The sequence below is a fragment of the Nerophis ophidion genome, linkage group LG04, assembly GCF_033978795.1.
Source record: "Nerophis ophidion isolate RoL-2023_Sa linkage group LG04, RoL_Noph_v1.0, whole genome shotgun sequence".
Classification (NCBI taxonomy): Eukaryota; Metazoa; Chordata; class Actinopteri; order Syngnathiformes; family Syngnathidae; genus Nerophis; species Nerophis ophidion.
This window is the reverse complement of record NC_084614.1, coordinates 17972244-17998489: the sequence shown is the minus strand read 5'-3', so window position 1 is coordinate 17998489 and position 26246 is coordinate 17972244. Positions and strand designations below refer to the sequence as shown.

The window sequence follows — 26246 nt, the reverse complement described above, 5'->3', positions numbered from 1 at the left end:
GTCCTCCGCTGTGGACTGATGTGCTTTTTACTTTTCAAACTATGCAACTCTGACAAAATACAAAAAAAAACAAATATCCACTGCAGAGGACATGTGATATCACTAGTAATGGTCTTCTGATCTTATATATCTTCTTAAATCACTTATCGTCTTTAACGTTGATCTGTCCACTGTAGATGGCTCTGAAAGGACCTCCTGGACCAATGGGATTCACCGGACGTCCTGGACCACAGGTATGGCCCTTGACATCCAGAGATCTTATTTGATGTGAACTATGAGGAAATGCAAGTTCCTCTTTCTCAGGGAAACCCAGGTAGTCATGGTCTGAAAGGAGAAAGTGGAGACCCGGGTCCCCAGGTAAGTACCTCCTTTGACGAGAACATGGTGAGATTCAAAGCTTACAAGGGTGGTGTTTTGAACTTGCTTTGCTTTCTTTAGGGGCCCAGGGGACCTCATGGTCTGATGGGACCACCCGGCAAAGCAGGAAGGAGAGTGAGTATTAAAAACGGTGTTTTTATCCAAATTTCTGCCCATGGACCGCCCTTTTCTAACCTTCCTCTGACAGGGTCGTGCTGGAGCTGATGGAGCAAGGGGAATGCCTGGAGAGCCCGGCACTAAGGTAACGCGCCTAAGAGTTTCATAATAACATAAGTAGTGTGGACTCTTAACGTCTGTCGTGTCTCTTCAGGGCGACCGTGGCTTTGATGGTCTTCCTGGTTTGCCCGGGGACAAGGGACACAGGGTGAGGACATAGCAAGCAAGGCAACACCTTTTTAAAACCACCTTTGTTTGAAGGAGTCTGTAATCCTTCAATACTCCACGTTTTTGTCTATAGGGTGACACAGGAGCCCTGGGCCCTCCCGGATCTCAAGGAGAGGATGGCGAGAGGGTACAGAGACAAATTCTTAGCAAGCCAGTAGGCCTAATTTTCTAACCATGATCTCCTGTTCCTCTGTCACCTAAGGGAGATGACGGCGAGGTCGGACCAAGGGGTCTCCCAGGTGAACCAGTGAGTGTTTCCATGACGACACAGCTGACACCTTAGGGTTGTTTCTCATTTGTGTATGCGCTAGCATCACGCGTAGGGGTTGGGGTCACAGACACACGCATGATCTGGTGGTAGTGAGAATCCTTCTTGTGCAAAGGTTTATTTTTGGAGTCTGTAATTTGTGGTGCTGTTGGACCATGGCAAGATTGTTTGGCGCGTCTCTGAGTGTTTTGTGTTCTTTTTTTTACTTTTAGGGACCTCGTGGCTTACTCGGACCAAAAGGTCCTGCCGGAATTCCAGGACCCCCTGTGAGTCACAACTCAGTCCGGCGCCTCAGTTCAAGATTCAGTGATGACTTTTGTTTCTCCTTTCTTTTCTCAGGGTGTTCGAGGAAACGACGGGCCCGTTGGTCCTAAGGGGAACCTGGTCTGTGTCTTTTACTCGTCTAACTATGTCATATTAACTCTTATCTTTGCCTTTTCCTCATGTGTCAACTCTTCTTCTGGTCTTAGGGTCCTCAAGGAGAGCCCGGTCCTCCAGGTCAACAGGGAACATCAGGAACTCAGGTGAGACACAGGACACAGGACACAGGGCCATGTCTCTTAGGATGTGCATTTATTCTTCAGGTGATTTAACATGTCTCTGTTTGACAGGGAATGCCAGGACCTCAGGGAGCCATGGGACCCCCGGGAGAGAAGGTATTCATGTTTGTCTTTCATTGGAGGAGAGAAGGTTTTAGTACACAATCTTTGCTGAGCGTTTTTGATGAGTTCAGCTGATGTTTCCTTGTTAGCTTGGTGGCTAGTGTGTAAATACATGCTTTTTTAGAGATTCCAATAATGACATATGTGGTCCATCTGACAGAGTCAATAAATGTGACTAAATAATTTACTTCCAAGCTTAAAATGTATGAAAAGTAAAATGAACGCCCTTATTACGTCCTACAGGGCCCTACAGGAAAACCAGGTCTTCCAGGAATGCCCGGCGCTGACGGCCCTCCTGTAAGTTCGACTTTTCTCCTTAAAGTTGCCTTTATGTATTTTAGTCATTACAACCTACATTGTTTCATTTCAGGGTCACCCAGGAAAAGAGGGACCCTCAGGCACCAAGGGTAACCAGGTCAGTAGCACTGCAGCGGTTCCTACATCCCACAAAGTTTCATTACTATTTTCTAAGAAGTCCAAATGCGAACTATTGTTACGGAAGAAATTATTTTGCAATTCTTGTTCATCTATTTGTCTGTCTCCGCTTGATCTTTTACAGGGCCCCAATGGCCCCCAAGGCGCTATTGGCTATCCTGGCCCTCGTGGCATCAAGGTCAGTTCAACACATCTAACTTTAGTCTTTGAGGCATTCAGGTTCTCATACATCTGTTTCTGACTCCCATCCGCTCTGCTTGCAGGGGGAGCAAGGAATCCGAGGACTAAAGGGTCACAAGGGCGAGAAGGTGCATGATCATACCCTTCTGAGGGAACAAAAGCAAATGAATGATTGAACAAATGTCTTTCTTCTTGACACCTTCAGGGAGAAGATGGTTTCCCTGGAATCAAGGGAGACTTTGGCGTCAAAGGAGAGAGGGTAACCTGGAATGATTGAATCTTTAATGAGTCATTTTTCATATACTCATGTTCTCATTTGAATGGTTTTCTTCTTCTGCTGCTGGCAGGGCGAGATCGGAGTGTCTGGTCCCAGAGGAGAGGACGGCCCAGAGGGGCCAAAGGGTCGCGTTGGGCCTCCTGGTGAGCTCGGACCTCTCGGTCTTGTTGGAGAGAAGGTACGACCCGCTGCATCTAATCTCTTTCTGTGCAATTAAAGGAAAGTTTAAATCTTTAAAAATTGAAGAGACATTGGGCAGCTCTCACTTCCACCACTCGATGTTGCGTCTCACCTGTCATTAATGACATTGCCGTATGTTTTCAGGGCAAACTTGGTGTTCCTGGACTTCCTGGATACCCTGGAAGACAAGGACCCAAAGTAAGATAAGCACCATGAACTTTTTCATGTTTGTAAGTTCATCTTGACCGTGCGTCAGTTTGATTCTTTGTGTTTGCCCTTTAGGGGTCTTTGGGATTCCCAGGATTCCCCGGCTCAAATGGCGAGAAGGGAACAAGGGTACGTATGCGGCGCTCTGATGTGATATCACATTTACTCTTAGGACTGTCTGAGGTTTGATTGTGTTGTTGTTTTGGTTTTCAGGGCCTGACAGGCAAACCAGGACCAAGAGGACAAAGAGGACCAACGGTAAAGTTTTGTTATTTATAAAACTTCTCTCCGTCTGGTGTCTGGTCTGTTTCCCCTTTACTTCACTATCTGTGTCCATTAGGGTCCCAGAGGTCAGCGAGGACCACGAGGAGCCACGGGAAAGTCTGGTGCAAAGGTTGGTCATCACACAAGTACTTGACAAGAAGAACAATTTCCATTCTTTTATTCACTGTGGATTTTGCACTTGCTCATCAGGGAACTTCCGGAAGCGACGGTCCTCATGGTCCACTCGGAGAGAGGGTGAGCTCTTAGATTTTGCTGAGTGGTGCTCGCTCTGAATTGCATGTCATCCTTATCCTGCTTTTTTGTGTCACCAGGGATTGCCCGGACTTCAAGGAGCCAATGGTTTCCCCGGACCTAAAGGACCTCCTGTGAGTGAAAATGAAGGATTTCGGTGAAAGAACAGTGAGATCCAGATTGATTTGAGGGTTTTCTGCGTATTTTCTCACAGGGACCACCAGGAAAGGATGGGCTTCCTGGACATCCTGGACAGAGAGGAGAAGTTGTGAGTTTCAGTTTGATCTTTGGTGTCAGGAAGGAGGCCTCAGTGGCAACACATAACTGTATCTCTTTAATTCAGGGTTTCCAAGGAAAAATGGGCCCACCAGGTCCTCCTGGAGTAGTCGGACCTCAGGTGAGTTAAGACATAACTGTGCATCAATTACATTTTTATGGTGAATCATTCTCTCAATGTTCAATATGCTTCTTCAGGGTCCATCAGGAGAGACTGGTCCCTTGGGTGAGCGCGGCCACCCTGGACCACCTGGTCCACCTGGAGAGCAGGGACTTTCTGGCCCCTCAGGGAAGGAAGGTACAAAGGGAGACCCAGGACCTCCAGGAGGTCCAGGTAAAGATGGACCACCTGGATTGAGAGGCTTCCCTGGAGAGAGAGGACTTCCTGGTACCCCTGTGAGTACCTCATGAGCATTAATCGACCACCATCTTGGAGAAATTGAATGCTGAAAACCTGTATTTTTCTTCCAGGGAGGTGGAGGACTGAAGGGAAGCGAAGGACCTGCCGGACCTCCTGGACCTGCTGTATGTTTCATATAGTACAAACTGATATTTAGTTAGACCTCTCAGTTTGGGTTCAATCATATTAACATGTGGTACCAATTGATTCAATCTTTCCAGGGATCTCCTGGTGAGAGAGGACCTGCTGGCACTGCCGGACCTGTCGGACCCCCTGGCAGACCAGGCCCACAGGGACCTCCTGGTCCCGCCGGAGAGAAGGGTGTTCCTGTAAGTCTTCGTAGCTTTTGTCCAGGTGTTTATTGTCACAAAAGTGTTTAAAGTATTATTTTTTTTGTCCTGTGACCCAGGGTGAGAAAGGTCCACTCGGCCCTGCAGGTCGGGATGGAGTACAGGGTCCTGTGGGTCTTCCAGGCCCGGCTGGAACACCAGGAGGACCTGGAGAGGATGGAGACAAGGTCCGTGTCACAAAGCGATCAGGACTACTTATGGTTGTAAAAATGCAGACATATTGTTGAGAATAATGCTGTTTGGCTTTGTCATGATGTCCAGGGTGAGGTGGGAGAACCCGGCCAGAAGGGATCGAAAGGAGGCAAAGGAGAACATGTAAGTGAAACTCAAATAGAACAAAACGTGTCTGCGACTGAAAATCCAACTAAACCAGAAATTAATGTCATTATTTGTTTTTACTCGTGCTTTCATGATTGTTTTGTTTTAGGGACCTCCCGGACCACCTGGGCCAATGGGTCCCGTTGGTCAGCCTGGCCCTGCTGTAAGTCCTGGACACTTTCTTGGTGCTGTCATCTACTAATAGGGTGCTTAATATTCTGTTCTGGTGTTCAGGGTGCTGATGGCGAGCTCGGACCTAGAGGCCAACAGGGGACTTTTGGAGCCAAAGGAGACGAAGGATCCAGAGGATTCCCTGGAGCCCCAGGTCCCATCGGACTGCAGGTAAGTCCATGTCAAATAAATCATGTTGTCATCTCACTTGGACGTCAGGCAGCTTAATGCATCTTTCACCTCTGATCTTCAGGGACTGCCAGGACCAGCAGGCGAAAAGGGAGAGACTGGTGATGTTGGACCTCTGGTGAGTGGTGTTGACAAAGCAGATTTTTAGATTCGAGCGCAGATGAATAATTAAACCTGTATCTCTCTATAGGGTCCTCCGGGCCCTCCAGGACCTCGCGGTCCTGCTGGACCTAACGGCGCTGACGTAAGCTTTCAGTTTATAAAACCGCCAAAAGATCAATATTGTGCCAAATTTGAGATTGAGCAACTTTGAAATGGTCTGTTTGTTTTCTAGGGTCCCCAAGGGCCTCCTGGAGGTTTGGGTAATCCTGGACCTATTGGAGAGAAGGTACACAGACTTGCATCCCCTCTTGAATTCAGTATCCAAGCATGAGTGTGAAGAAGGTGCTGAGATTTTTCCTGACTTCTAAAAGAGTGAATTCTTTACACTCCACAGGGAGAGCCTGGAGAGGGCGGACCACCTGGAATTGGAGGTGAACCAGGAAAGAAGGTGAGATCTTGTAGGAGGAAAGGGCAAAAGGAGTTTCTGGTGCATTCACACCAAGCTAAAAAATGTTTTTCTGTGCCCGTCGACAGGGTCCTCGAGGCGAGCGCGGAGAGAAGGGAGAGTCAGGACAACCTGGAACCGCTGGAACTGCTGGAGGACGAGGACGACCTGGAGATGATGGCCCTAAAGGAAACCCTGTAGGGCTCGTTCTTTGATTTGTGTGACTATATAAATACCGGATTTCCCCATTTTAATGTACGATATGTTACCGTCATCAGGGTCCAGTCGGTTTCCCAGGTGATCCTGGTCCCCCTGGTGAGCTTGGTCCCAGAGTGAGTGTCCCCTTTGTGCGATGACCAGCACATCCCTCTCCAGACTGTTCACTCCTACTGTAGAAAAGGAAAAACCATTCCAGCAAGTCTCTTGTGTTTTCCTCCCAGGGCCAAGATGGCGCCAAAGGAGAGCGAGGAGAAGATGGTGAACAGGGAGAATCTGTACGTCGACGGTTTGGAGAGATTTACAAGTAGCCTCTTCCAAGGTCTTTCTTCGTAACATGTTTTGCTCCTCTCCAACTGCAGGGCTCTCCTGGTCCCCCTGGAGAGAACGGAACTCCTGGTCCCCCAGGAAAGAGGGTAAGAACCTTACTTCATGCTTCCTCCACGCAATCTCACAAAAACTGCGTCAAATTGGACTTGTCGTGCACAAGCTGTGTTGCAGGTTCAAGAGTTAGAAGTATTTCACCAAGTTCTTCAGAGGTGATCAATTCTGTGTTTGTTTGCAGGGTCCTGCTGGGACAAGAGGACCTGAAGGGCGGCAGGGAGAAAAGGGAACCAAGGTGAGTCTGAAGGCTGATGTTGGGATCTTTGGAAATGTAATCAAACAAATAATATCTGAGGAAGCAATCTTAGGGAGGTTTTCAAAATGCTTCAATGTCTTTTTATTCTGTACAAATACAGCACCTTTAAAATGTATTTCATTCATTTTACCTGCTTATTACCTGATCCATGAAAAAAAACTTCTACATAGGTTTATATTTGTCATCCTTCTATCTCAGGGCGACACAGGCTCCCTCGGCCCCCCAGGAAAGACCGGTCCTGTCGGTCCTCAGGGACAACCAGGAAAGCCAGGAACTGAAGGTCTGCGGGGTCTCCCAGGATCAGTGGTCAGTGAAAATCAAGAGTGCTCATCTCCTGTGTGTGTGATATTTGTCCGAACGTACATTACATGAGATCGTTTTTGTTTCTTAGGGTGAGCAAGGATCTCCCGGCGCGGCCGGACCCAAGGGACCACCCGGACCTGTTGTAAGACGCCGCTGTCTTCCTCTTTTCCACAGCCACTCATAGACGCGTAACGTTGCCTGCAATCTTCTTTGATGTATTCTCTGTCTTTGCCTGCAGGGACCTCCAGGTTTGCTGGGTCTGCGAGGAGACCCTGGTGCTAAAGGAGAGAAGGGACACCCAGGTCTTATTGGCCTCATAGGACCCCCAGGAGAGCAGGGAGAGAAGGGTGACAGGGGTATGCCTGGACCTCACGGTTCGAGCGGACCCAAGGGAGAAACTGTAAGTCTGGCTTGGCTTGGGCAGCGCTTGTTGAGGATGGTTCTGATCATGTAATGAACTTTTTTTGCAGGGAATGACCGGAGGCACTGGACCCCTTGGCCCTGCTGGTCCTCCTGGTCATCCAGTGAGTGATACCTACTGTCCTTCCTGTTTCACCCAAGCCTTGTTCACAGTGCCAGCACTCAATTGCCATAAATCCACACCACATGTGGAGGTGGCCTGAGATGCTACTCAAAACTAATGAGAACAGAAGTCTTCAGTCCGCTCTGGTCTCTTGGATCGAACATCAGAGTTTGTGACACATGCAGCTTCACACCCACACACGCACACAAACATGCACATCGTAGTACAGCTTAAGGGCTGATTGGATGTGAACAAGGTTTTAATGAGACCTCCCTGCTTAGCTCCTGTACTCTAAGTGGTATGAAGAGAACATTGAAAGCTTCTAATGTCTTCATGTCTTCTTCAGGGTCCTCAAGGTGTCAAAGGAGCAAAGGGTGCCTCTGTAAGTATTGCACCTCAAAATGGTGACGGCAGTGTGCTTACAGTATTTCATCTCAATTTTCTCCCCTCTGCTTTGTTTAGGGAGGAGCTGGCCCTAAAGGAGAGAAGGGTGTTCCAGGACCTCCAGGAGTTCCCGTACGTTGCTTGTGTCATTGGAGGCGATCGTTAAGTCAAATTAGGACTCACTCTTGGTCATTTGTTTGTGTCCTGCTCAGGGCCCACCAGGCGAGGTCATACAGCCCCTCCCCATCCAGAGGAGCCCCAAGTCCAAACGCTCTATCGATGCCAGCCAACTGCTCCCCGACTCTGACCCCGACATGCCTGCGTCCGACGCCACTGGGGCTGAGTTCCTGATGGGAAGTGACGGCATGGAGGAGATTTTCGGTTCCCTCAACTCCCTGCGGCAAGAGATCGATACCATGCGCTTCCCGTTGGGAACCCAGGACAGTCCTGCCCGCACCTGCCTGGATCTTCACCTCAGCCAGCCCGAGCTTAAAGACGGTGAGAGACCCCCGCTGCCTCCCCAAAATTTATCATTGTGCAGCTCAGAATGATCATCTCATGCCCTTCTCCCCTAAAACAGGAGAATACTGGATTGACCCCAACCAGGGCTGCTCTAGAGACTCCTTCAAGGTCTTCTGTAACTTCACCAGTGGAGAGACGTGCCTGCACCCCCACAAGAGCATCAACACGGTCAGTGCCCTTTCCGGCCTTCAGGTTTGGGATTATACTTGTTGTCCCCAAATTAAGAGAAGAAAAAATGTTAGAATCCTCAAAGAAATATGCCAACTGCTATGTTGGCTGAGAGTTTTCTTGCCAAGAGACGCTGTCTGACGTGTGTTTGTGGTTTGCAGGTGAAAATGAGCTCGTGGGACAAAGAGACTCCAGGATCATGGTTCAGTCAGTTTGCCACAGGCAGCAAGGTTAGTCACTCTGATGTCACGTTCTTCCTCGCAACTCTTCTCAGTGTCCCCAATCTCACCGTCCGCCTCCTTGTCCTCCTCGCAGTTCTCTTACGTTGACTCGGACGGCGAGCCAGTGGGTGTGGTCCAGCTGGGCTTCCTGCGTCTCCTGAGCGTCCAGGTCCGCCAGAACTTCACCTACAATTGCCACCGCTCGGTGGCGTGGGCCGACCGCAGCGCCAAGAACAACTACGACCGTGCGCTGCGCTTCCAGGCCGCCAACGAAGACGAGCTGAGCTACGAGACCAACCCGTACATCGAGGCGCTAGTGGATGGCTGCTCTGTGAGTTCATGAACTCAACAATACACGTTCATAGAAGTGAAATTGTCATCTGGTGAGATGCCTGTGAATAATCTCATTTGTTGAGGTCATTGTATTTTCACGGTATGAAATCGATTACACCTTGACTGTTCGGGTGCTCCCAGTAAAAGTGCTTAAAGATTTGATAAGATATTTGTAGTCGGACAGGATGTTGCTGGATCGCCTAAGGTGGTATTAGCAGAAGTTCATGTTGAAAGACTAGGTAGGACAGCTCTAGTCTTAGAGGATGGTGCTGGATCGGAAGTATTTACTCTCTAATGTGGGAACAGGGACGGCGGTCAGGATATTTGTTGTGCCGTTTGAGGCCTCCCTCCATAGTGTCTTTATTGTTATCCAGAAGTTAGCTGGTGAACCTGTGCGCCCCTCTCCCTAATGGAGGGGAGGGCACAGGTTCGGTGGGCACAGATGAAGTGCTGGCTGTCCAGAGTCGGGACCCGGGGTGGACTGCTCGCCTGTGTATCGGTTGGGGACGTCTCTGCGCTGCTGACCTGTCTCCGCTCGGGATGATCCCCTGCTGGCTCCACTATTGACTGGACTCTCCCTATTATGTTAGATCCACTATGGACTGGACTTTCACAATATTATGCTAGATCCACTCGACGTCCATTTCACCGGACGCCCTAGAGCAGACCTGGGCAAATTAAGGCCCCGGAGCCGCATGGGGCCTGTTGAGCTTTTCAATCTGGCCCGCCGGACATTCCCAAATAATAGTTTAGATGTTTAAGATGGAAAGTGTAGCTGCCATTATGATGTGCAGTGAGGTTTTCTAACGACCGGAAGTCTTCAACTATACTAAGTATTTCAATGCTTGGAATCTGCATCATATACTAGTTGCAATGGTCATCTGATGACTTACTATAGCCATCTAATTACTTACTATGGTCACGTTGAGATATTTCAGATTGTAAGTGGGGGTTTTTTTCACTGTTTGTTGCATTTTGGTTGCGTTTTGGTTGATTGTAAAATATGTTGTCAATATTCAGTGTTTTATCATTCATATTTAATATTGTAAATCCCAAATTCTTTATTTCCATGTACATTCTGGGTGTCTCATTCAGTTTAAAAAAATCAAGTTCCATTCCGTTTTTTAAGGCGGTCTGTCATAATGGTTTTAGCTTTTAATCATTATTGTGAGGTTTTTATTAGTGTTCCTAAAAATAGATATACTGGCCCCCAGACACACTTTTTTATCTAAATCCGGCCCCCCAGGGTAAAATAATTGCCCAGGCCTGCCCTAGAGGGAGGGGTCACGCACATCTGCGGTCCTCTCCAAGAATTCTCATTGTCACCCCTCTGGGTTGAGTTTTTCCTTGCCCTGATGTGGGATCTGAACCGAGGATGTCCTTATGGCTTGTGCAGCCCTTTGAGACACTTGTGATTTAGGGCAATATACAACATTGATTGATTGAGGGGTTGGTGAGGAGTCGCTATCATCTGAGCTTGGTGAGAGACCCCTTTGCTGGAACTCTTCGTTAATAATTGAATAAGTCATTGAAGAACATGTGTCGTGTTTGTGGGGCGTGTCCAGTTGTGCTGAAAAAGGCATCAAAACATTGTATCATATATGGATACTTTGGATCCAGCACCCTCATCTCAGACTACAGCTGTCCTATCTCGTCTGTGGGCGTGAACTGATGAAACCTGCTTGGATGAGAGGACAAAATGTCCGTCAATTGAAACAGTCCAGTTGGGATCGAGTCAATCTCCTGAGAAGTCAGCTGGTGAGGTGTGGCAGTTATTTTTGCCAGAGCAGTGTATAGAGAGAGTAGGGCCAACTGGTTTCAGAGTTGGTCCCAAACATGGCTCCCTGTCGTCACTTGAGGGGCTTTGGACCAATTAGGAAGAGTTTGGCCAGAGGATCTCCTAAATGATTGGTCAAAAGAACTCACATGACTACAGGGCGCCATGTTTGGGAACCAACTCTGAAACATGGTTGGCCATGCTGATTTTAGGTTGGTACCAGCGCCCTCTGCTGGCACGGGTGTGAAGGCGGCCAATACAATTCAGATCAATGAAATTAGTTTGCAACCTGATGTGGTGAAGAAGGCGCTGAGCCGGAAGGCAAAGCTCTCAATTTACCGGTCGATCTACGTTCATCATCCGGCCAGGATCTTCAGCGCTCACTGGATCGGTTCGCAACCGAGTGTGAAGCGACTGGGATGGAATCAGCACCTCCAAGTCCGAGTCCATGGTTCTTGCCCGTAAAAGGGTGGAGTGCCATCTCCGGGTTGGGGAGGAGATCTTGCCCTAAGTGGAGGAGTTCAAGTACCTCATAGTCTTGTTCACGAGTGAGGGAAGAGTGGATCGTGAGATCGACAGGCGGACGGTGCAGCGTCTTCCGTAATGCAGACGCTGTATCGATCTGTTGTGGTGAAGAAGGAGCTGAGCCGGAAGGCAAAGCTCTCAATTTACCGGTCGATCTACGTTCATCATCTGGCCAGGATCTTCAGCTCTCACTGGATCGGTTCGCAGCCGAGTGTGAAGCGACTGGGATGGGAATCAGCACCTCCTCGGGTCCATGGTTCTTGCCCGGAAAAGGGTGGAGTGCCATCTCTGGGTTGGAGAGGAGATTTTGCCCTAAGTGGAGGAGTTCAAGCACCTCAGAGTCTTGTTCACAAGTGAGGGAAGAGTGGATCGTGAGATCGACAGGCGGATTGGTGCGGCGTCTTCAGTAATGCGGACGCTGTATGGATCTGTTGTGGTGAAGAAGGAGCTGAGCCGGAAGGCAAAGCTCTCAATTTACCGGTCAATCTACGTTCATCATCTGGCCAGGATCTTCAGCGCTCACTGGATCGGTTCGCAGCCGAGTGTGAAGCGACTGGGATGGGAATCAGCACCTCCAAGTCCGAGTCCATGGTTCTTGCCCGGAGAAGGGTGGAGTGCCATCTCCGGGTTGGAGAGGAGATTTTGCCCTAAGTGGAGGAGTTCAAGCACCTCAGAGTCTTGTTCACAAGTGAGGGAAGAGTGGATCGTGAGATCGACAGGCGGATCGGTGCGGCGTCTTCAGTAATGCGGACGCTGTATGGATCTGTTGTGGTGAAGAAGGAGCTGAGCCGGAAAGCAAAGCTATCAATTTACCGGTCGATCTACGTTCCCATCCTCACCTATGGTCATGAGCTTTGGGTTATGACCGAAAGGACAAGATCACGGGTACAAGCGGCCGAAATGAGTTTCCTCCGCCGGGAGGCGGGGCTCTCCCTTAGGGTGAGAAGCTCTGTCATCCAAGAGGAGCTCAAAGTAAAGCCGCTGCTCCTCCACATGGAGAGGAGCCAGATGAGGTGGTTCGGGCATCTCCCTAGGGAGGTGTTTCAGGCACGTCCAACCGGTAGGAGGCCACGGGGAAGACCCAGGACACGTTGGTAAGACTAAGTCTCCCGGCTGGCCTGGGAACGCCTCGGGATCCCCCGGGAGGAGCTGGATGAAGTGGCTGGGGAGAGGGAAGTCTGGGCTTCCCTGCTTAGGCTGTTGCCCCCGCGACCTGACCTTGGATAAGCGGAAGAAGATGGATATATAGATGGACGGATTGTGATGTGTTTGCGGGGGTCTAACGCGGGTCTACCTTGTCTGCAGTATCGTAAAGGCTTCGACAGGACGGTGCTGGAGATCAACACGCCACAGGTGGAACATCTCCCTCTGCTGGACATCAGAGTGTCAGACTTTGGGGAGAGCAACCAACAGTTTGGATTTGAAGTGGGACCTGTGTGCTTCCAAGGCTAATCTCACACACACGCGCACTTAGAGACACCTACACACTCATACACACCCAGTAAATTAACTTGTAAATGCTATGGAATATACACACACACACACACACACACACACACACACACACACACACAGATGGACGGTGTTGTGCGGCACAAGGCAGCATCCTCCGTGGAAAAAAAAGCAACATGAAAAAGTGAAGGAAGTCCAGAGGGGAAGTCCACCGAGAGGAGCGGCTTCTTCACAGCCCTGCAGCATCCGGAACGAGGGTCGGCCAACAAGAGGAAGCCAGCCGCAAAACTTGAGGCCCCCCCGACACCCGCCTCTTCTCTGCCCCCCCCCCCCCCCCCCCCCCTCCATCTCTCAGCTTGTCCCAGCTGATCCACACGAGAAGGAACCCGCCACCAACTGCCTCCTGTGAACTTACTGCTCGGTCACAAAGACCTCTGCACCGCTTGAAAATGTGACCCACAACCCCCCGAACCCCCTCTTCCTGCTAAGGTATCCTCCACACGGGACCTCCGCGTTCTCCATCCAGCGCTCGCCTCCCGACAGCAGGGTTGCCAAATGTCCCAGCATGCCTTCTTCGCTGAATAAAAAGCTTGTTTCCCTGAGAGAAACCGTGTGGCAAAGTGCTAATTGTGCCAAAGTTCGACTCCCATTTGTCTCCTTCATGACGCCATCAAGCCTCCGCCTGGGCAAATGTGCATTACACTCCATTTGTACAGAAATAGTGATATTCTATTGTATTTATTGAAGAACAAACAGGGTGCTTTGAGATTAAACAAATAATATTAACGGACCACCAAATATTCCCGTCACATGTGGTGTATGTCATTTGTGTTTATTTCTTCCGGCGGGCGGCCTCCAACCTAGCCGCCGGGCTTTTTTGGGGGGAAGATCAAAGAATCCGCGGCCATGTTGGATTGTGACATCAGTGTTGCTTCCAGTCGAACCATTAAAAAGGTGACTCTCCAGATCTGTGTTGACGCGCACTGCTTTCCGGGTGCACACTTTTCCTGCGGTGTTTTTCTTTTTGATTGCTTGCAAGCTGGGGGGCTGAGGGGTGGGGGGATGTTTCTGACAGCCATATTGTGTTTTTGTTATGCAAGGTTATTTTTTTTTTTGGTGTGTGTCATCTTAAGTTCTCATGTTTTTAAATATATCCGGGGAAGTGGGGCGGTGCTGGCGGAAACTTAAAACCAAATAAATAAAAAAAATGTCCTTCAGAGAACGACCTCAACTATTAGTTTGTTTTTACTGCGTTGAAGAGATTTCAACCACAGAAATATGGTGCTGACAAAAGTATTATTTCATGTTTGTAAGTATTTTTTTTTTAATGTAATATATAATCTTTTCTAAAATTACCTTTTTGACTCTCGTGTGTTTTCTTCCCAACGTTGGGAGGCGTGCCTGTATTACAAGAATTGGCCACAGGGTGGCACTGTATCACGCAGTGGTGTAAATCAAAAAGTCTGATGCTAATTCAAACTTTTCCCATCCAAAACGTGAAGACTCCCTTGTCAATTTGAATTCGACCCAAACGAAGCAATGTCTCAGTGACTTTTTAAAATTGATTATTTAACCTGTTTTGTGCTTGACTTGAACCTAACAAGGACCGAAAATGCTGGTCACGTGACCCTCACGTGACAATCCAGGATATAATTCCCCAAAATGGCGGCAGGTCAGGTAAGCGAGCTAATATCCAAAAGCCTATTTTTTTTCCGTTCCAGACATTTTTTAAGGCTATTTAGCAATTCTTATACTTCTTATAAGATTGCAAATCAACTGTTTCTACTACATTTGATGTATTCATTAATTTAAAGGGGCTGTTTAACACACAAAAATATAACAAGAAAACCACTAGCTATATTACCATTGGTGGATTAACAGAACTTGACATAACTTCCACCCAATTTTTAAAGAAATAAACATAAATAATTATTTATTTATAAAATTACTTACCTGTTTTGTGCTTGACTTGAACTCAATAATGATCGAAACTGGTGGTCACGTGACAATCCAGGATATAATTCCCCAAAATGGCGGCATGTCAAGTAAGCGAGCTAATTTCCAAAAGTCAATTTTTTCCCATTACAACCATTTTTTAAGGCTATTTAGTAGGGGTGTAACAGTACACAAAACTTTCGGTTCGGGCGTACCTCAGTTTAGAGGTCACGATTCAGTTCATTTTCGGTACAGTAAGAAAACAACAAAATATACACTTTTTGGTTATTTATTTACCAAATTTATAAACAATGTCTTGATCCTTTTAACATTGGCAACACTATAATAGTTCTGCCCACGTTAATCCACATTAAACTGCCTCTAGTTGTTGCTTAGATGAAATAAAATGACACAACTTCTCTTCTACATATAAAAAGTGCAACATTAAACAGTTTCAAGTCAACTCATCATGCTTAATTTATTACAGCATTGGGGAAGCCTGTAGTTGATTTTTTTTATTATGTAAATGTTATTTTTGTATCAACATGTGATAGCAGGGACCCTGCCATTCAAAACTAGGCTGCTACATTACTAATGATTAATGTAACTATAGCTGAAAAATAGCACAAAAGCAATAGCAGAGACTATTCATCCCTAAACACCATGGTGTTCATGTAGGCTTTGTGATGTACTTACATTATTATATACACTATCAGAGACAGAAACTCTTCATTTAACATAATGTCCTTTTTTGCTGCTTCAACACACCTCATAACACACACATACACGCACACACCGCAAAATGAGCTAACGTTACGCTAAAAGCTAACTAGCCTTCACCTAAAGCCAGGAATGCGAGTGAGTTGAGCTGCAGTTTGTTCGTAGAAGGTCAACGGGCTCATAGTGATGTTTAGAAAGTAGTTGACTTGGAAGTGTTTAGTATAATTTGGGGAGAGTCCGCTGCTCCCCTGCTAATCGCCTATCTGCTCGACGCTGAAGCGCTGACTACATGCGCTCTGAATACACACTGCTAATTGGCTTGTTATCGCTACTGTTGTAACCAATGAGATGGTTGTGTGGGAGGGACAATGCAGTGTGCTGTGTAGGAGACAGAGGCAGAACGGAGCTTGTTAAGACTTTAGCATAGGCGAGTACTTCATATGTTCGTGTGGAACTCGTTCAGTACTACTCCGCACCGAACCGGAACCCCCGAACCGAAACGGTTCAATACAAATACACGTACTGTTACACCCCTACTATTTAGCAATTCTTATGCTTCTCACATGATGTCAAATATTGCAATTCAACTGTTCCTACTACATTTGATGTATTCATTCATTTAAAGGGGCTGTTTAACTAAAAAATATAACAAGAAAAAAACTAGCTATATTACCATTGGTGCATTAACAGTACATGTGATATTGTTTTCCATTCCATTCCATTTATAAAAAAAATTAATTATTTGCTGTTTAAAAAAAAAATACTGCTTTTACTGTAAAATTCTGGGGACTCAGCTGTGAGTTTTTAAAGTAAAATTGTATTTTTATTTTTTTCAACTTACGTAAAATATATACTGTTAATGTATGATATATATATACATGTAAATTAATATATTACTCATTGTTAAAATCGGCCCTCTGAGGTCAACCATAACTGCGATGTGGCCCTCAATGAAAACAAGTTAGACACGCCTGGAATAAACATTCAATAATGGCTAACGTTACTAGCTCAACTTTTCCAAATTGCCATCATTAGCTGCCAACAAACATAACTAATGTGTACGCGATACGTGGGTAGTTTACGTGCTCGAAGCCGGAACAAGGCTGGTTGAAATGTTTACAACACTTAAGCAGGCGCATAAGAATGCAAACGGCACTTTTTTAATAATTTTGGAAATTATTGCTGGTTGGTTTTGAGCCCTAAAATTGCTATGCAAAGACAAACATGCCACGTGACACATTTGTCCCAATAAAAATGATAATTAGCCAACTAACAAATGTTAGTATTAAAAAGTATTTTGAATTATTACATGTCTTTGGTTCGTGCAAACAAAAAGCACAAACAGGTGTTGTTTTTAAATAAGGAATACATTTATAATAAATTACAATTTTAGGAACAAATACCATATACAAACCCCGTTTCCATATGAGTTGGGAAATTGTGTTAGATGTAAATATAAACGGAATGCAATGATTTGCAAATCCTTTTCAATTCATATTCAATTGAATGCACTACAAACACAAGATATTTGATGTTAAAACTCATCAACTTTATTTATTTTTTGCAAATGATAATTAACTTCGAATTTCATGGCTGCAACACGTGCCAAAGTAGTTGGGAAATGGCATGTTCACCACTGTGTTACATGGCCTTTCTTTTAAACAACACTCAGTAAACAATTGGGAACTGAGGAGACACATTTTTTAAGCTTTTTAGGTGGAAGTCTTTCCCATTCTTGCTTGATGTACAGCTTAAGTTGTTCAACACTCCGGGGTCTACGTTGTGGTATTTTAGGCTTCATAATGCGCCACACATTTTCAATGGGAGACAGGTCTGGACTACAGGCAGGCCAGTCTAGTACCCGCACTCTTTTACTATGAAACCACGTTGATGTAACACGTGGCTTGGCATTATCTTGCTGAAATAAGCAGTGGCGTCCATGGTAACGTTGCTTGGATGGCAACATATGTTGCTCCAAAACCCGTATGTACCTTTCAGCATTAATGGTGCCTTCTAGAGATGCGCGGTTTGCGGTCTCATCCACGGAGTCCGCGGGTAAACCGCGGGTCGGGCGGTTGACATGACGAAAAAATAGATTTTAATTAGGTTCGGGCGGGTGGCGGTTGAACCATCCGAAGATATTTGATATACATGGTTCTGGGATCGGTATCCTTTGCCATTCAAAAAGCCATTCAAGACCTGTGTCATAAAGCGAAGAAGTCAATAGGAGACGCTATTATTCTCTTGAATGACTATCGGCAGTCACTCAGATAATAAGTATTAGGGCGTGCTATGAAGCCATTGGCTTTGTCGCCTTCCACATCATACACGATCTGCTTGTCAGTCCAGCATCATGTTGTGTGTGGCTTCCGCAGCAACACGCACACGACTGCAAGGCATACTGGGTGACACAGAGTACACTAATGGTTGTGATATAAACAATTTTAACACTCTTAGTAATATGCGCCACGCTTTGAAGCCACACCAATTAAAAATGACAAACACATTTCGGGAGAACATCCTCACAGTAACACAACATAAACGCAACACAAAAAATACCCATAATCCTTTGTATTCATGACACAGCCTGACTATTTTATACATCCACAGTTTCCAAAAACAATTTGAAATGTGGACTCGTCAGACCAAAGAACACTTTTCCACTATGTATCAGTCCATCTTAGATGAGCTCTGGCCCAGCAAAGCCGACGGCGTTTCTGGGTTTGGTTGATAAACGGTTTTCGCCTTGCATAGGAGAGTTTTAACTTGCAGTTACAGATGTAGCGACCAACTGTAGTTACCGACAGTGGGTTTCTGAAGTGTTCCTGAGCCCATGTGGTGATATCCTTTACACACTGATGTCGCTTGCTGATGCAGTACAGTCTGAGGGATTGGAGGTCATGGGCTTAGCTGCTTACGTGCAGTGAGTTCTCCAGATTCTCTGAACCCTTTGATGATATTACAGACCGTAGATGGTGAAATCACTAAATTCCTTGCAATAGCTGGTTGAGAAAAGTTTTTCTTAAACTGTTCAACAATTTGCTCACGCATTTGTTGACAAAGTGGCAACCCTCGCCCCATCCTCGTTTGTGAATGACTGAGCATTTCATGGAATCTACTTTTATACCCAATCACGGCACCCACCTGTTCCCAATTTGCCTCTTCACCTGTAGGATGTTCTAAATAAGGGTTTGATGAGCATTCCTCAACTTTATCAGTATTTATTGCCACCTTTCCCAACTTCTTTGTCACGTGTTGCTGGCATCAAATTCTAAAGTTAATGATTATTTGTAAAAAATAAAAAAAAATGTTCATCAGTTTGAACACCAAATATGTTGTTTTTGTAGCATATTCAACTGAATATGGGTTGATAATGATTAGCAAATCATTGTATTCCGTTTATATTTACATCTAACACAATTTCCCAACTCATATGAAAACGGGGTTTGTATATGATACCATTGGTTTTTGGTACAGCCCCCATTTTACTTTAAACGCAAATGTCTTTGGATTCTCTTTGTTTGACAAGTCTTGCCTTTTGTATGTTTGAAATGATAACCCAACTATACACATACAAAACGTAAATATGATTAGGCCAAATTTAGTTTATTTGTTGTAATTTTTAATAAAAGTGGACTCTGCCGAGGTTTCTCAAACATTCATCAAAACAGTTTTTTTTACTTCTTTATCCGAACTTAAAAAAGCAAGCTGTTTTATAAAATGCTACACGTAATTAAGAGGCAATGTCTGAGCGCCACTAGTAACTCCAACAATTCCGTAAGGACATCATCCGAGGCCAGAAAGGCGCACACGTCAGCGACTTCCAGAGGATGACACACAACATTGTCTTACATTGTTGTATCTGAATGCAATTAAATTGTTCGATGTAAAGTATCGTCCACAAACTTCCACTTTGTAAACAAAGTTCTTGTAAAAAAGAAAAGAAGAATGTGGCTGACCTGCTGCCTCAACACAAAATGTATGACTTCTACCCAACGGCCACTGGGTGGCGGTAGAATCTCGGCGTATTACATGAAGAAACATTTTACTTCTGACATTTTGGTGGAAACAGGGGTTAGTGCTTGTGCCTCACAATACGAAAGTCCTGGGTTCGATTTTGGGCTCGGGATCTTTCTGTGTGGGGTTTGCATGTTCCCCCCGTGACTGCGTGGGTTTCCTTCAGGTACTCCGGCTTCCTCCGACCTCCAAAGAACCTGGGGACAGGTTGATTGGCAACACTAAATTGGCGCTAGTGTGTGAATTTGAGTGTGAATGTTGTCTGTCTATCTGTGTTGGCCCTGTGATGAGGTGGCGACTTGTCCAGGGTGTACCTTCCCCAGCTGAGATAGACTCCAGCACCCCTGCAATATTTTACTAATCGAGTATTATATCGAATATCCCGTTCGATTAATCGAGTAATCGAATAAATCATATTTTTGCTAAATTAAGGTTTTAAATATGCATGTTAAGATGTGCCCTCAGTTATTGCGTTTGGCCTAATTTTATTTTGTTTCCTAATCGCCTGTTTTTGATTTTCATTAATGAAGGCTGACACACACAGCTGAAATGCATCTGTGGTTGATTGTGCCAGTTTGTGTGTGCTAATAAAAACAGGGGCGCTCACAGCCCTTGGTGCTGTGTGGTGTGACCGCATAAACGAAGTTCGTACCTCTCGTGCATTTTGGATAGGGTTGGGTATCGAGTATCGAGTACCGATTGGAACCGGGACTAACTTTCCGATTCTCCCGGAATCGCTCATAAATTTCGATTCCTAGTTTCGATACCCTGTCCGCCGACCGGAAAAAAATAATAAGTCCACCGACCCGGAAGAAGAAGCCGCTGAACACCGACAAAGAAGCGCCCACCGCCGGAAGTGTTAGCATAGCCGAGCCTATGTAGCCGAGCGAGTCAGTCAAGCATGGATAGCGGGCGTCAATGGTCATAGTTTGGCTTTATTTTACTAAAAAAAAAAAAATATCGGCGAAATGTAACACGTGCAACAGGACTGTTTCGTGCTTAGGAGGGTGCACGTCGAACATGATGAAGCACCTCCGAGTTCATGGAGTACAAATAAATGCGTGTCCCGTCTTCGACAGGAGACACTATCTGTCCAGAACGCTCACGCATCCTTCCTGAGAAGGCAGATATGGTCATTTTCCTGAACAAGAACTGTCTCAGATTTTATACTGTACCTGCTGCTAATCTGTACTGGGTTTTGCAAGTTGTTCCTTATTGTTTATTTGCTTTTCTGCACCAGGTTAGCCCATCAGTGGGAGCACAGTAACATGTTTAAGTACCCGCACCATCATACACTTGTGTGTAAATGTGTTTTCATGAGGTTTTCAAAAATAAAGCTCTCTCGATGAAAGTGTACCCCTGTGAAAATGTATTCGTAATGTATAATATTTATATTCAAGTTCATAGATTTGATATTTATATTCTAGTTGAAAACAGTCCTGTGAGGAATTTATAGTAAAGTTCATAAAAAGTTAATAGAATTAAAATTGATGGAGAATGTCAGACTATTTCATTCAGAAAGACTGTAGGTTAGCTAGCTCATTTAAAATATCCTAAACTGTTTATTGACCCTGCCTTTTTTTTTTTTTTTTTTTTTTTTAAAGAAAGAATCGGAATCGAGAATCTGAATCGAGAATCGTCAGGAATCGGGATCGAAACAAAGAATCGGAATCGTTTGAATTCAAACGATACCCAACCCTAGTTTTGGATGATTGTTATATGGTGCTGTTTAAATGCTGATTTCTCTACGCCAGTGGTTCTTAACCTGGGTTCGATCAAACCCTAGGGCAGGGGTCGGGAACCTTTTTGGCTGAGAGAGCCATGAAAGCCAAATATTTTAAAACGTATTTCCGTGAGAGCCGTACAATATTTTATAACACTAAATACAACTAAATGTGTGCATTTTTAAGTAAGACCAACATTTTTACAGTATAAGTCTCTTATTCTTTTTAACAACATTGTTATTCTGAAGTCAACCAATAATAAATAAAATACTTCTTACCATTAATGAACAGGTGCGGAAGAAAATGGATGGATGGATTAAGGTGCATGAGAATGTTTTATATTCTGAACGTTATTTTTAACACTGAATATCACCAGTATTATTCATTACTTATCGTGTTAAGCAATGTCAGCTAAGATTTATCTGAGAGCCAGATGCAGACATCAAAAGAGCCACATCTGGCTCTAGAGCCATAGGTTCCCTACCCCTGCCCTAGAGGTTCGGTGAGTCGGCCTCAGGGGTTCGGCGACACACCCAACTCATCGTGTAAATAAAAACTTCTCCCTATCGGCGTATTATAGAAATCCCCAAACAATGTTACCTCTAATGTTCCATCTGATTTGCAGATGTGTAATTTGTTGTGAGTTCATGTGTTGGTTTTGTTCTTTTATTGGTGCATTTAATGCACCAATAAAAAAAAAACTTTTGTTTTGAATTTGAAATATTTATTATTATTTTTTTATTTTTCACTAAAGAAGGGTTCGGTGAATGCGCATATGAAATGTGTGGGGTTCGGTACATCCAATAAGGTTAAGAACCACTGCTTTACGCAAATCCGCTGAACGGCTTCCAACCTGCCAATACTTAAACAATACAAAAAGACGAACCACTTAATAATGACAAAAACAGTTCATTGCATTTATTGTAATCAATAAGAACAGTTTTCATTATATCAAACATAAAAAGTGGATTTCTGATTTTAAAGATGATTAAAAAAAAAAACGCTTGAACGATACGGCTAATGAGGTCACCGTTGTAGCCTTCAAAGCCTCTAAAACAACTTCAAAACCTTCCATCAACATCATAAATTATGCCTCTCACCTGGAAAGTTGATGGCTGAGGACGTATTCCGACAATTTGGGACACTTTGACAGCCATGTAGGACCCGGAACTGGCGAGAATAGCACAAGGCTCCTCACCCCGTTTCTTTGCAAGGATTGTGAGTCATTCTTCATCTAAATTGGAATATATGAACATCCCAGCAGTCTGCATATTAATTACAGCAGACCTTGTACAGTAAGTGATGTTTTACTATGTTAGTTGGCTCTCAAAAAAGTCTGCAGATATCTGTGATGAAGGGGAAAAAAGACAACGTCGTGTTGTGTTTTGCGTATGCTAAAAATGATCAAAATACGTAAATATTAAATGTATTTATAAATGTGCCTATTACCGTGACATATGTACTTAAATCATGTATATAAAACCCTAATGGAGGTGTTAGGATGTTTTTAAGTGCTTTATAGGCAGAATTAAGCGACTCTTTCGGGCGTAAGAGGACTTTTGATCGCATTTATTTAATATTTACATCCATCCATCCATACATTTTCTACCGCTTGTCCCTTTTACAATGCATTAAAAAAACAACATTATCATGTCTTTCAAATGATTGTGAACGTTAGGCAAAATTCCCCCAAAAAGTGAGTGCAGTTCCCCTTATAGGAGCCATATATAATAATTTCATGTCAAGTCATCATGAAATGGCCCAGATATGTCAAAAGGCACTAATAAATCATCCATCCATCCATTTTCTACCGCTTGTCCCTTTTGGGGTCGCGGGGGGAGCTGGAGCCTTTCTCAGCTGCATTCGGGCGGAAGGCGGTGTACACCCTGGACAAGTCGCCACCTCATCGCAGGGCCAACACAGATAGACAGACAACACTCACACTCACATTCACACACTAGGGCCAATTTAGTGATGCCAATCAACATATCCCCATGTTATTTTCATATACTTCTATAACTGATAACAGTAGTTCAGCCGAGATATGCTTGTTTCAAAATTACATTTACAGCCCCAAAATCGTATTATTGTTTTTGTTATTGTCCCGCTCTCCACCAATTAGAAAGTCTGTGTTCGTGTTACATGCACCGCCATCTTTGTCTCGCGACTGCCACTGGTAAAGTTACTAAACATGTCAGACCTTAGTAAATATAAATGGCGTAATTATGATTCTCAACTTATTCATGACAAAGCCAGGAACAAAACAAGTATTTGTATCGAAGATGCCTTTGAAAGATTATTTCATCTGACGCCAAACTTGCTTATTTTCTCCTTGATACGTAAGTCAGGCATTTACGTTTTCTTATTACTTGTAATAAATGGAAAGGGACATTTGGTATGTAAACTATATTGTCCAATACAGTCTATGATCTTGTGTAACTAAGCTTTTATGTCCGTGTATTCGAGCTGACCGGGCAATATATATTTTAGACAAATAAAACCTATGTGGTAGAAATGCGCGGATAGGCGATTATATGATCCACCCGCCGTCCACCCGAACCTGCATTTTGTCGGGACCGTACCCGCCCGCCAACCGCCCGCTGAATTACATTAGAGGTTGGCCACCTTCCCCACTCACATAGCTATTTAAAACTGTTTCACAGAGTGATGATGACAATTCTGAACCACTAACGTTCTCGCGACTATTCAATAGCGTTCAGCCTAAAGACAAGTATATGGGCATGCTGTGAAGCCATTGCCTTTGACACTTTCAACAATATGTACAGACTGATTGTAGGTCCAGCAACATGTTGTGTGCAGCTTCCGTATTAACACGTATGAGATTGAAAGGCATACTGGGTGATACAGAGTACACTGATGGTTGGGATATAAACAACTTTAACACTTACTAATATGCGCCACGCTATGAAGCCACACAATACAAGATTGACAAACACATTTCGGGAGAACATCCTCACAGTAACACAACATAAACGCAACACAACTAATACCCATAATCCTTTGTATTCATGACACAGCCTGAATATATTTTACACCCCCGCGCTCCCAACCCCGCCCAATTTACCGACGCACGGTGGGGGTGAGGGGGGGTGTAAAATATATTCAGGAAGTGTCATAAATACAAAGGATTATGGGTATTAGTTGTGTTGCGTTTATGTTGTGTTACTGTGAGGATGTTCTCCCGAAATGTGTTTGTCGTTCTTAATTGGTGTGGCTTCAAAGCGTGGCGCATATTACTAAGAGTGTTAAAATTGTTTATATCACAACCATTAGTGTACTCTGTGTCACCCAGTATCCCTTGCAGTCGTGTGCGTGTTGCCGCAGAAGCCACACAGAACATGATGCTGGACTGACAAGCAGATCGTGTATGATGTAGAAGGCGACAAAGCCAATGGCTTCATAGCACGCACTAATATTTAATATCTGAGTGACTGCCGGCAGTCATTCAAGAGAATAATAACAATAATAGGGTCTCTTATTGTCTTCTTTGCTTTATGACACGTGTCTTAAATGGCTCTTTGAATGGCCAATGATACCGATCTCAGAACCATGTATATCAAATGTCTCCGGATGGTTCAACCGCCACCCGCCCGAAACTAATTAAAATCTATTTTTTCGTCATGTCAACCACCCGACCCGCGGTTTACCCGCGGATGAGACCGCAAACCGCGCATCTCTACTATGTGGATATGGTTAGTGTCGGTGCCTATTTTGTTCTCAATATGCTGATACGCTGTGGAAATGGGTTCCAACTGCGAAGAGCTGTTGCCCGGATTATATTTTGTCTCAGTGTAAGACTCCCTTAGTTCTGTTTCAGAACCCCTGGGTTTGTGTTTCTTGGTTGTTATGGGTGATGATTATTTTCACCTGCCTCTGATTAGTGTTCAGGACGCTCAACTGCTCCCGGGCATTAATCAGAGAGCTATTTATCCCTGCCTTTCGCCACACTCGGTCTGGCTGTATCGGCACGCTTGCTTTGTTTTGTTTGTTGGTACGTTGACTGATTTATGGACAATAATCACCAGAACCCCTTCAATCCAGCACGTCACCCCTGTTCTGCAGTATCTCCACTGGCTATACATAAACACTGTATCCACTTTAAAATAACTCTCCTCACTTTCAAAGCTATCCATAACCTCTCTCCGACATATTTCTCTGACCTGCTCCATGTCGCCCACACCCTCACGTTCCCTAAGATCTTCTTCATCCACCCATCTCGCTGTCCCCTTATTTAAACTGTCCACAATGGGTGCCCGAGCTTTCAGCCGCTCTGCCCCTCATCTTTGGAACTCATTTCCAGCAGACCTTCGTAACTTAGACTCAATATCCCTCTTCAAATCAAGACTCAAAACACACCTATTCCTGACTGCTTATTCCCTCTAAATCTTATCGATCTTTGTTGTTGTTTTTGTTTTTATCCAATTGATTTTATTGTTTAGATTTTGTACGGTGTCCTTGAGTGCCCAGAAAGGCGCCTTATAAGCAAAATTTATTATTATTATTATTATTATTATTTATAAATCACTGTCTTACCGGCACCTTGCCTCCGGAGTTCCTGTCGCATCTTGGAAGAACGACCCGCACATAAACATGCGACCAAAACGTAACACCAACATCATAGCTCGGTTGGTAGAGTGGCCGTGCCAGCAACTTGAGAGTTGCAGGTTCGATTCCCGCTTGTGCCATCCTAGTTACTGCCGTTGTGCCCTTGGGCAAGACACTTTACCCACCTGCTCCCAGTGCCACCCACACTGGTATATAACATAGATATTGGGTGTCACTATGTAAAGCGCTTTGAGTCACTTGAGAAAAGCACTATATAAATATAATTCACAATTAGCACGGCTGGCATCATGGCAATGTGAAACGTACGGAGACAGCCAAATCGCATGATAACATAATATCATGTTTATGTGTGCATATTGTGGACTATATGTACCAAGTTATATGGCAATCTAAAAGGTTTGAAACAGTAGCCTATATTTACCTTGGTAAAAGTGTCTCTTCTTTAGTTTGGGGCGTACATT

General features: G+C 44.8%; 1 protein-coding gene across 3 annotated transcripts in view; it reads left to right on the top strand.

Annotated features, from left to right (window-relative positions):
- col11a2 (collagen, type XI, alpha 2) overlaps positions 1 to 13767 on the top strand; it is a 54832-nt gene extending 41065 nt beyond the window's left edge. For all 3 annotated transcript variants that reach the window (XM_061897302.1, XM_061897305.1, XM_061897303.1), the window contains 52 exons: positions 177 to 233; positions 304 to 357; positions 439 to 492; positions 566 to 619; positions 689 to 742; positions 836 to 889; positions 965 to 1009; positions 1243 to 1296; positions 1370 to 1414; positions 1501 to 1554; positions 1642 to 1686; positions 1936 to 1989; positions 2063 to 2107; positions 2252 to 2305; positions 2391 to 2435; positions 2513 to 2566; positions 2655 to 2762; positions 2909 to 2962; positions 3047 to 3100; positions 3185 to 3229; positions 3312 to 3365; positions 3446 to 3490; positions 3568 to 3621; positions 3702 to 3755; positions 3831 to 3884; positions 3962 to 4159; positions 4235 to 4288; positions 4385 to 4492; positions 4573 to 4680; positions 4775 to 4828; positions 4941 to 4994; positions 5066 to 5173; positions 5256 to 5309; positions 5382 to 5435; positions 5526 to 5579; positions 5688 to 5741; positions 5828 to 5935; positions 6017 to 6070; positions 6179 to 6232; positions 6317 to 6370; positions 6520 to 6573; positions 6793 to 6900; positions 6986 to 7039; positions 7136 to 7297; positions 7368 to 7421; positions 7767 to 7802; positions 7883 to 7936; positions 8017 to 8302; positions 8385 to 8494; positions 8656 to 8724; positions 8810 to 9046; positions 12656 to 13767. In XM_061897302.1, the coding sequence (XP_061753286.1) occupies positions 177 to 233; positions 304 to 357; positions 439 to 492; positions 566 to 619; positions 689 to 742; positions 836 to 889; positions 965 to 1009; positions 1243 to 1296; positions 1370 to 1414; positions 1501 to 1554; positions 1642 to 1686; positions 1936 to 1989; positions 2063 to 2107; positions 2252 to 2305; positions 2391 to 2435; positions 2513 to 2566; positions 2655 to 2762; positions 2909 to 2962; positions 3047 to 3100; positions 3185 to 3229; positions 3312 to 3365; positions 3446 to 3490; positions 3568 to 3621; positions 3702 to 3755; positions 3831 to 3884; positions 3962 to 4159; positions 4235 to 4288; positions 4385 to 4492; positions 4573 to 4680; positions 4775 to 4828; positions 4941 to 4994; positions 5066 to 5173; positions 5256 to 5309; positions 5382 to 5435; positions 5526 to 5579; positions 5688 to 5741; positions 5828 to 5935; positions 6017 to 6070; positions 6179 to 6232; positions 6317 to 6370; positions 6520 to 6573; positions 6793 to 6900; positions 6986 to 7039; positions 7136 to 7297; positions 7368 to 7421; positions 7767 to 7802; positions 7883 to 7936; positions 8017 to 8302; positions 8385 to 8494; positions 8656 to 8724; positions 8810 to 9046; positions 12656 to 12802 (3885 nt within the window). In that variant the 3' untranslated portion in view covers positions 12803 to 13767. The remainder of the gene's footprint in view (positions 1 to 176; positions 234 to 303; positions 358 to 438; positions 493 to 565; positions 620 to 688; positions 743 to 835; positions 890 to 964; positions 1010 to 1242; positions 1297 to 1369; positions 1415 to 1500; positions 1555 to 1641; positions 1687 to 1935; positions 1990 to 2062; positions 2108 to 2251; positions 2306 to 2390; positions 2436 to 2512; positions 2567 to 2654; positions 2763 to 2908; positions 2963 to 3046; positions 3101 to 3184; positions 3230 to 3311; positions 3366 to 3445; positions 3491 to 3567; positions 3622 to 3701; positions 3756 to 3830; positions 3885 to 3961; positions 4160 to 4234; positions 4289 to 4384; positions 4493 to 4572; positions 4681 to 4774; positions 4829 to 4940; positions 4995 to 5065; positions 5174 to 5255; positions 5310 to 5381; positions 5436 to 5525; positions 5580 to 5687; positions 5742 to 5827; positions 5936 to 6016; positions 6071 to 6178; positions 6233 to 6316; positions 6371 to 6519; positions 6574 to 6792; positions 6901 to 6985; positions 7040 to 7135; positions 7298 to 7367; positions 7422 to 7766; positions 7803 to 7882; positions 7937 to 8016; positions 8303 to 8384; positions 8495 to 8655; positions 8725 to 8809; positions 9047 to 12655) is intronic.
- The last annotated feature ends 12479 nt before the right edge of the window (positions 13768 to 26246 follow it).